This window comes from Stylophora pistillata, chromosome 1 (assembly GCF_964205215.1).
Source record: "Stylophora pistillata chromosome 1, jaStyPist1.2, whole genome shotgun sequence".
Classification (NCBI taxonomy): Eukaryota; Metazoa; Cnidaria; class Anthozoa; order Scleractinia; family Pocilloporidae; genus Stylophora; species Stylophora pistillata.
This window is the reverse complement of record NC_142519.1, coordinates 5,283,258-5,292,500: the sequence shown is the minus strand read 5'-3', so window position 1 is coordinate 5,292,500 and position 9,243 is coordinate 5,283,258. Positions and strand designations below refer to the sequence as shown.

The window sequence follows — 9,243 nt, the reverse complement described above, 5'->3', positions numbered from 1 at the left end:
GATGGGTGCACATTATCGAGTGGAAAAATCTTCCACATCTAAAAATGAACAGAAGTTCAAGGTTACTAAAATCATTACGTACGAATCTTACAACAAGCCGTTGCAACTTAGTCATGACGTTGCCTTATTGAAGCTCGAGAGTTCCGCCACCCTTAACGAGTAAGTAGAGCACGGATATATTAATTTCTAGTTACTAATCTGTCTGTTTGTCTTGAGTTCCTTTCTAAAAAGTGGCCCCTGGCTCGTTATTCCTTTTTAAACTGCGGTGTTTTACAAAGATTACCGGCCCTAAGAAAAGCCATGTATTCAATATCGCCAATCATGCAGTTGACACGTCACCCGCCTTACTTTCGCGCCACTCTGCAGTCAGGTTGATGGATGAATGGCAAAGCGTTCACTATTCTCAATCCAATGTTGTTTGTCGAAATTTTTCTTGTGCAAATTTTACAACGTTTTTGGTTATTTCTTTTACACCTATTCGAGGGAACGGTCATTGCTCCCAACGGGGAGGGGAGTGGGTGGTGTGTGGAGGAATATGGGAGGGTCACATGGTTTTTGGGTAAAGCGGAGGAGGGATCAGTCGTCGCTAGCAAAGTATAAAGGTGGGTCCTTAAGTAAGAGCTTCACTGCCAATGAGGGGAGGGGGGTCAATCGGAACACTAAGAGAGTCTTATAAGGTATCAGGAGAGTCACAGGTTTGTCAGCTATACAGCTGTTACGTGTCCCCCTCTATAAATAAAGTCCTTACTTACTTACTTACTTACTTACTTACTTACTTACTTACTTACTAGGAATCAGATGAATTTATTGTGACACAACCAAAATCCTCTGCCCCCACCCGCTCCTCGGTTCCTAATTTGATATTTATTTATTCTTAAGTTTCACCAATCTCGCCTGCCTACCTTCAACTAATCCAACTACTGGGTCATTCTGCGCCATCACCGGTTGGGGCACTTTGAAACAAAATGGAGGGCAACCCGCAAAGCTTCAAGTAGTTCGCGTTCCCATAATTCAACAAGAAACCTGTCAAAGATATTATCCAAAGGCAATACACGGGTCTATGGTGTGTGCAGGATTTTCAGAGGGAGGCAAGGACTCCTGCCAAGGAGACAGTGGCGGTCCAATGGTCTGCAAGGGTACCGATGGCAGGTATAGTTTACATGGCGTTACCAGCTGGGGCTCTGGCTGCGCACAGCCGAGAAAGCCTGGTGTTTATGCTAGGGTTTCGTTCCTCCTCAAATGGATTAAGGACAATATTAATAATAACTGAGGATCGAAAAGGGAAATAACACATAAATGATTTCCAATAATCTAATGTAGTAGATTATAAGCCTCATTACTTACTTCTGTTTATGAATGAAGAGGAAAATGCTCAAAAGGCCAGCATATGGATATCAAAGGGCTAATACTATTAGAGTAGAATGCTATAACCTCCATAGTCCTTTGTGAGGCAATAGAAAGTAACAGCTGAAAGTTTTGAGACTTATGTAAGGTGTTAAAAGTGAATCAGTTAATCAATTAAAGCATTGAAAATGATTCTTGTTATTCACTTGACTCTCGTATTTAAGAAAAAACCTTGCAGTAGCCCGGAACATTCCTATCCTGGACCTCTTCTGTGGTGTGAGCCCAGCATGAGGACTGACTAATCGACTCTTGCGCAATAGGAAATAGGACGTAAATGTTGTTGACGATGAAACTGTTCATAATAAGCGGACACAGAGACGGCGACCGGAAGTAAAATGCATTTACTTCCGGTGCCCTTTGGTTTACACCATCAACTGCAAATCACTTTCTTGTATATGAATGAAAGAGAGTTTTAGACCAAACAAAGCTGACACAATATCTGTAGTACCAAAGAGTCTTGAATCAGAATCTTAAGCTTCCAGCCACCGTACGCGTCTCAAACTCATTTATATTCAAGTTTCCAGTTGAAACATAAAAATGATAACAGTTAAATATTTATATTGCGCAAATTAACGTTTGTATATGATCAAATGCGCATCACAACACTTTTTGGAGGACTTTGGCTGGACTGCATCAGCAGTTTACAATCAATCGAAGGAATCTTATTCGAAGATACCCCCCGCCCCCGCCCCCCCCCCCACCCCCAATTCCCAATAAACAGGCCAGACCACATCACAGTAATCTCCTGAGTGGGTTCTTTAACGTCCCCTGCCTAACCAAATTAACTAATTAATAGATGCAGCAGGAGACGCGACCTATGGTTTATTCGTCCTTATCTAAGAAGACTAGAATATCCATTTCTTGATATGATAGAAAGGTAGCAAATTCTCCTCAGTTATTTTAAGACCTTGAGGGTTGGTCCGGCCGAGGCTCGAACCCTCGACTTCCCACACGACAGTCCGGCGCTCTAACCAATTAACCAATTGAACTCTAAGCTAGGGTACTGTAGTATTCAGTACAAGGTCAGAGACCGAATTTATCAGTTCTTTGCTTTCAACAGAGTTTCAATACTCGCAGAAAATGTATTGAGGACGTTCTCGGTTTCCAGACTTTTTTCCTGTTTAGCTACAGGATTGGAAAAGGAAAAGTTTCTAACTGTAGAATATTTTTTGTGGTTTCCCGGGCGCGCCAGTCTATCGTGTCCTATTTAAGCTAAAACAAGCTTTCCGAATTTTTCAAAACTTAGTCAGTGGTCATATGATCACAGGGCTCCTGATGATGATGATTATTGACCAATGGTAAAGAAGGATTTGTTCAAGTACTACTCGTTTTCCCGCCCTTTTGTGGTTTTCTTGCTGAGGATCGCGGGCTTCGGTACTCTTTTTTCCTATAGCGGCCACCTTGGTTTTGTTATGTTTTGAGCTCGAAATAGATTATTTAATTTGACGACCTATTCCTGGTTTTTCAATTTTTCTGGTATCGAGAACAGCTAAGTAAGTAAAGTCGGGAAAATAAATGGCTCTCGTTCGTGACGAAGCCAAATATCTTCCCATCCGGCCCTCCCACTAAGTGGACAAATACATGTTGCGACGGTTTCAAGTTGCGGTTAAAAAAAGAAAGAAAACCTTGCTTTCATCTGACTTTTTCGCCTCACTTTTCCTCCGTCCCTATTGTTTAGCTAGGGAACATTTCGCGGCTGAGGTGATCCCACTATTAATAAATTAGTATATTGTCAATACTTACAACCAGTAACTGAGAAAAAAACTACTTTATTAATGGTGTGTAAACTGTTTGAACAGGCATTATATCTTTGATAAAGCTTTTTTATGATTGATGAACATTCTCACCATTGGATTATATTCGTGCGAGAAAACTTTTACTGTTCTCACTGGGGTTGCAGCAAGAGAACACTTACAAAACTGTTCTACGGGTTTTTTTTTTTTCCATTTCTGACGGGTATATATTCTCAAATGAGAAAGCCTTTCACTACGGTTGTTAGAAAGAACAATACTATTTTTAAAAGTATGCAAAATGCGTTTTTTATCTATTTCTTAGGAATACCATCACTGCTAATTCTCATCAAACGTTTTAAGCACCCAGGAGTTGCACTCATGCTTCTGCCTCGTCTTCAAGTTCTGCTTCTTGTAAAGCTTCTTTACTGACCGTCTTCTTCTCCTCCTGTTTTGGCTTGGTACCAGGACTATTCCCGAGCTTCTCTACTTTTACAATCACGGGTTGAGCCTATTGGTAAAAAATTCAAGTGAGAATGAGACAGAGAGGAACTAAAATAAAAATCTGGTTTTACCAACTAAACAAGTATGAATCAAATTATTCTAACTTTATCAGGGACAATAATAACTGATATAAATTTACTGAACGTTTTGTAGCCGGGAAGTGGGCTTTCATCAGCACCACGGCCAAAGCCGTGAAGCTAGCTCGTAAGATTCGAGCGGGAAGCCAAGCGAGCTCGAAAGGTCTTATTTTCGTGCTAGAGCCCACGAGGCTACTCTCCTTCGCTTAAATTGTTTGGCAGTTCGAAAGGCTCTTATCGCGGCGTCAAGGAGGGCCTACACGTGGACTAAACATGTTACCGAATGTGATTTAGCAAGCATTAAAATATGGTAAAAAATTCTACTCAGCCCCTTTTTGTATAAGCGTCTTATCACAAATTTGATCGAGGTAACGAAGCTTCAAGTGGAAGAGTCATACAAAATAAAAATCTGAAGTCTACTCTCTTGTTCATTTCTACCACGCTGAACAAAAAATTCCAAAATGCCCTAATCTGCTTATTCACACATACATTCTCCTGAAATACTTTCATCCTCTACCATCTCTTGCTTCAGGGATGTATGTTCCAGTCACAATTTTTTCGGTGCCGATCAAATGTCGGATACTTACTGCTGCTTTCTCCTGTTCCTGCTCATTTTGCAGCTCCTCCTTTAGTTTCTTTTCTTCTTTCTTCGTTACTTCCTTACTCAGCGGCATTTTGCTCTTTTCTTTGATTACCTGCGCTGTCACCTTGGGGATCTTGTTCACCGTAACGACTATTTCTTTTGGCGTGGATATTGTGGGCTTTTCTGTTACTGGCTCCTTACCTTCCTTGTCGTCAACATTCTTCGCATTTTGAGCCAACTCGGCAAGCTCCATTTCTTCATCAGACAACACTCGTTTGGAGTCCTCTTCCTCTGAAGCCGTCTCGTCCTCAAATATGTCTCTCTCTTTGTATGCTTCATCTCGTTTTACTTCAATGGTTTGTCTTCCTTTATCTTTTTCAACTTTTTGCACCTTGGCTATTCCAGTAGTCTCGCTGGGTGTTGTCGGTTTTGCAGATTGAGCTGTTATGGGTTTTTCTTCTTCGCGATTCCTTTCGGCTTTGAGCGCTTTATCCAAATCATGTGCGACCTTCTGTTCATCTGTTTGTCCCTTCTCCGACTTCCTTTCTTCCTTATCTTGTCCTCCTTCCAACTCGAGTTCGATCTCCTCGTCAGTCTTCTGAGATTCATCATTAGATCGTCTCTCGTCCATTACAGCGGCGTGTTTTTCTTTGTTCTCGCTGCTGTTTAAATCTTCCTCTTCTGTTTCTTCAATTGTCTCTTCCTTTACCACGGGAATCTCAGACTTTTTCACCGCACTCTCTGTGATCTTTCCTTTATGGGGTTCATCTCTGACCATTGATTTAACAAAAGGCTTCTCAGCCACCTTCTTTACACTAACCTCTGACTTTGTTTGATCGGTTAGGGATCCAGTCTTTTGCACCATTATGGTTGTTTTTTTCTCGCTTGGTGATTCTTTTGCAGAGAGTTTTTCCACTTTTATCGTTATTTCTTTTTCACCATCTGTCAACGTTTGTACCTTGTCCTCTTTCAAGTCTTCATCTTCCTCATCTTCTTGCTCGACTGGACTTCGTTTAGCCTCGACTGCTCCTCTTGATGGGACACGTTCCACTTTGACGACCGTAGCCTTTTGTGTATTTTTAGATGGCGTGGAACTTGACGATATCTTTTCAACCTCGATCGTGGCTTTTTCGACCTTGGTGGAAAGTTTAGCTGAGTTTTTTTCCGTGCTGACTTTTTCTACCGTAATCGAGCCTCCGGTCTGTCTTTCACTTTCAAGATCTGCCTCTTCTTCGTCCACTTCATCATTTGCCATTGATTTGCCGCTTAACTTTTTTGTTTTTTCTGTTATCTTCGTCACCACAAAATCTTTCCCCGGCGTTTTTCTGTCTTCTCCCTCAAGAGCCGCCTCTTCCTCCTCCATCTTATCGTTTGTCACCGCTTTGACTTCAATTTTCTTGGTATCTTCAAATTTTTCTTTCTTCTTGTCATTTTCTTCCTCGAGCTCTTCTTCTTCGCCGACAGGAGCAACTTTTTTCCCCTCGTTGGAAATCTTGTTGACAGAAATTACCGTAACTTCTTTATTTGAATGCTTCACTTCTTCCTCAGTCTTCAACGGCCTGGAAGGTTTCACAGTCTCAGCTTCAAATTTTGTTATCAATGGCGTTGGCGTTTTGGTTTCTGGTTCACGTTCCCTTGCTGTCGGTATTGTTGTCGGTGATGCTGACGTTTTCGAAGCCTCTTCTGCTTCAGTTTTCCTTTCAGAGGTCCTCTCGTTGGATGGCGTAGGAGAAGCCTCTGGAGAGAAGACAACATTGATAATTTTGTACGCCAACCCACGTTAGCTGATATTTAGAAACAAGATTTAGACGCTTCGATGAGGGATTCAGATATCAAATGAGTTGGGAATCAAACATCGATGGGGTATTCGTCTTTCCTACCCCCTCCCCACCCTCCCCACTCTCTCCACCCACCCCACCCACTTTCCCACCCTCCCCACCCTCCTCACTTTCTCCACCCTCTCCACCCTCCCCCACCCCCCACCCTCTCCACCCTCCCCACCCTCTTACTCAATCGCTAAATGTATCGAGAGATGCACCCACCTTTGATAGCATCGACCTTTTCATTTTGAGCTTCCTCCTTCACTTTTGTCCGCACTGCATTGATATGATTTTCAATTTCCTCCAGCTACAAATCAAGTGAAAAATACTTCATTTTGACACGATACAATCGGTGATCACGAATAGCTTAGTCCGTCACGCATGCTAGTAACATCAAAAACTAGTTAGAGCATTACCTGTGATTCCAGCTCATCGATGGAAATCTGCAACAAAAATCGGAATTATAAATTGCTTTAGTAACTCAACCAAAACGCTAATAAAGTAGCTTTAAGTCCCGCAAAATCACGAAACTCTGACCCGCTGGCTGTAAATCAGGTATGCATACAAAATGTTTTCTCCTGTTACAAAGTCTTAAGACCTTAATCTCCATTGTGTCTGTAGGACACCAATTGGAGGTCAATGGCTATTTCATCTCAAATTTTAAATCTTACAAACTTGCACGAAATTAGTTCCTTTTTCTTTTTGCCACTTTCAGGCATCTGAAGTCAAACAACTTCGTCCCCTCCCCCCTCCCCCCTTCCGCTGGTAGTTGAGGAAGAAGAATGCATTAGATTCTTTCCAGTTTGAAATCGATATTGCAAGTCTGTGCGTTGAATGGCGTCACATGAGCTATTGACCCCGTTTTAGTCACAATAGTTCACGGAAACGGCCTCGTTTCAGCTTGACAGGAACAATAAATACGAGATCGAGTCCTATTGCATGAAGATATAAAATGAAAACGAATTGACTATTTTTCTCTTAAGAACTCATCATCTATTCTCCACATTTCCAGCCATATCTTTCTTACAGTTTTAGCTACGCGAATTGATTGTTTTAGCTACGATAATTTAGTGTTATATCAAGCAAAATGTCCTAATCGATGTTTAATATTATCCTCACTTTTCTAATCGACAATATATTGATATTGAAATGAGAAAATATTTATTGATCACTCTTGGAAACAGGATAGTTTAAAGCTCTTCCCAAAAGCCTTCGTGCAACAAAATAATTTGACCGTCCCTATTAAACTCTGCGCGTTCCGTAGTGGTCGCTAAATGTTATTTTAAGCTTGTGCAAACACGTTGACACGGATCACAGATTGTTTCTCCTTTAAAATATCTAGAAAGAATCCTCAGGAAATATTTGCAAAGTTTGCTCTTTTCTTTTAGCAAGTTCAGGACACAAATAAGAAAAGATTTTGTACTGACTGAGTTGAAAATGTAAGTAAATGTCAGCTAAATGTAGTAAACTTTACTTGAAGAATTTCGTAATTCACACCTTCATCGAAAGTCCTCCCAAATGTACTCAAGGGATTTAAGGTAAAATATCATTTTCTCGTTAACATGAGGAAAGAAGTATCGATATGATTCATTTCCCAATGGTAAACAATCATAACAATGATAAAGAGTATGAATAATTCAAAATGCTTCCTATATTTCGTGAACATTTAATTCTGAAGTGTTATCTCTTCGAGGCAGAACTGAAATAGTAGAATCTCCCAAGTGAAACATATTTGGTAGCAAGACAGCATACCATCAACTCATGGTAAAATCCACAACGGTATTTCTCACCTCTCGCTCGTCTCTTGCTTGGACACTTCTATCCACCGGCACTGCAAAAATCAAAGATATGAATTACAAATTTGATGCAAAATGGTTCTGCGAAATTCTGTATAATTTGTTGAGACACCTGGGTCACCTTGTGTTGCTTGACACGTCGGAGAGAGATCTGTGCGTCGCGAAATAGTTTACGATCTAAAATTAAATGAGTTTAAGCATTACCTGGTAGTGCCAAACTTGAACACAAAGACAAGAAAATCAATACAGTTGCGACGTGCATCTTGCCAGGAAAAGGGACTGTTTCTTTTGATTGGTGAAGTTGCTGTCACCGTGCTTGTCTAGGTTAAAATAAAACTGAAACCTAATATGGTGAGCTGGAACGTGTTGTAGATAAGCTGACAATCCGGTATTGTTACTCCTTCAATGAGGAATGAAGTGTGACACTGAGCACCTTTTCTTAGTAATAGCAATATGAAAAACTATGAAATATATTCATTTATTTTCCTATTACTTCTTAAGAAAGAATATTTCATAGCTCTTGGTAAAGCCTTTACTTCAACCCCCGACAACACAAAATTGAAGATTTTCCTAATCTACCAGTCTCAGATACTCATCCTGTCAAGTTGTAGTTTTAAAAAGGAAGGGAGAGAGTGGTTTGAGGGGCAAACCTCCATATGATGTGGTGAAAAGTAAAAAAATAAATAAATAAAAGGAGGGCTAAAGAGGGTCTCAAGGGAATTAAGCATTAGCCATAAAAAGACCAAAAAAAATCAGCCGTTAGCAGTCAAATTTTAGTCGTTGGTCGTAAAAAAAAGTGTTGACCCTTAAAATTGTTGTTATAATCACAAAGAAAGGAAGTTGGCGGTTGGCCATAAGATGGCCAAAATTTAACCGTTAGCCGCAAAAGCCATCACCCCATGAAGCCGTTCCTACGGTCCAAAACTGAAACTGTTTTTTAATTCACTTTCTACTTATTTGTGTTTTATCTAATATTTGTCTCTTTATCTGTCTGATCCGAATGCGTATGCACCGTGAGAACAGTTCGTTTCCCACTGTCGCTTCGCTTTCAGTCGACGAAAAGGGAAGCAAACAAACATAAGTAAAGAAGTTGTTCCTAAAGCTGGCTGCCAGAAAGGATGTCACGCTACTCTGTATCTGCCAATAAATTATCTTTTGCGTGATGGCTTGAATCTGTCTCGTTGACTCTTCAGCATTAATAAAGCCAGCAAGGAAAGAAAAATTGATTGAAGTCTTTGAGGTTGTAATCAAGCGCTTGGTCATACGCTTGCAATTGACTTGTATGTGGTCGTAATCAAGGAAAACGCGTTTTGAAGGATTCTGATGAAA

General features: G+C 40.7%; 2 protein-coding genes across 2 annotated transcripts in view; one reads left to right on the top strand and one right to left on the bottom strand.

Annotated features, from left to right (window-relative positions):
• The window catches only part of LOC111324697 (trypsin), a 6,662-nt gene extending 5,126 nt beyond the window's left edge, over window positions 1–1,536 (top strand). Inside the window, exons 6-7 of the mRNA XM_022928307.2 lie at window positions 1–159; window positions 880–1,536. Of these exons, the coding sequence (XP_022784042.2) occupies window positions 1–159; window positions 880–1,270 (550 nt within the window). The 3' untranslated portion in view covers window positions 1,271–1,536. The remainder of the gene's footprint in view (window positions 160–879) is intronic.
• Window positions 1,537–3,153: 1,617 nt separating this feature from the next.
• On the bottom strand, window positions 3,154–8,265 carry LOC111324692 (uncharacterized). The gene is made up of 6 exons (XM_022928301.2): window positions 8,119–8,265; window positions 7,909–7,949; window positions 6,535–6,561; window positions 6,341–6,425; window positions 4,303–6,035; window positions 3,154–3,645 (listed from the first exon to the last, which is right to left on the bottom strand). Exons 1-6 carry the CDS (start codon window positions 8,174–8,176, stop codon window positions 3,514–3,516), a joined length of 2,076 nt encoding a protein of 691 aa, XP_022784036.2. The 5' UTR covers window positions 8,177–8,265; the 3' UTR covers window positions 3,154–3,513.
• Between the last annotated feature and the right edge of the window lie 978 nt (window positions 8,266–9,243).

What these genes read in the sequence shown, in the direction of transcription:
- LOC111324692 (XM_022928301.2), bottom strand. Translation starts at nt 8,176, where the DNA reads ATGCACGTCGCAACTGTATTGATTTTCTTGTCTTTGTGTTCAAGTTTG. An exon ending in AAGCAAGAGACGAGCGAGAG is followed by an intron (nt 6,562 to 7,908) that starts GTGAGAAATACC and finishes TTTTTGTTGCAG; the next exon opens with ATTTCCATCGATGAGCTGGA. An exon ending in AGGAACAGGAGAAAGCAGCA is followed by an intron (nt 3,646 to 4,302) that starts GTAAGTATCCGA and finishes TTTTACCAATAG; the next exon opens with GCTCAACCCGTGATTGTAAA.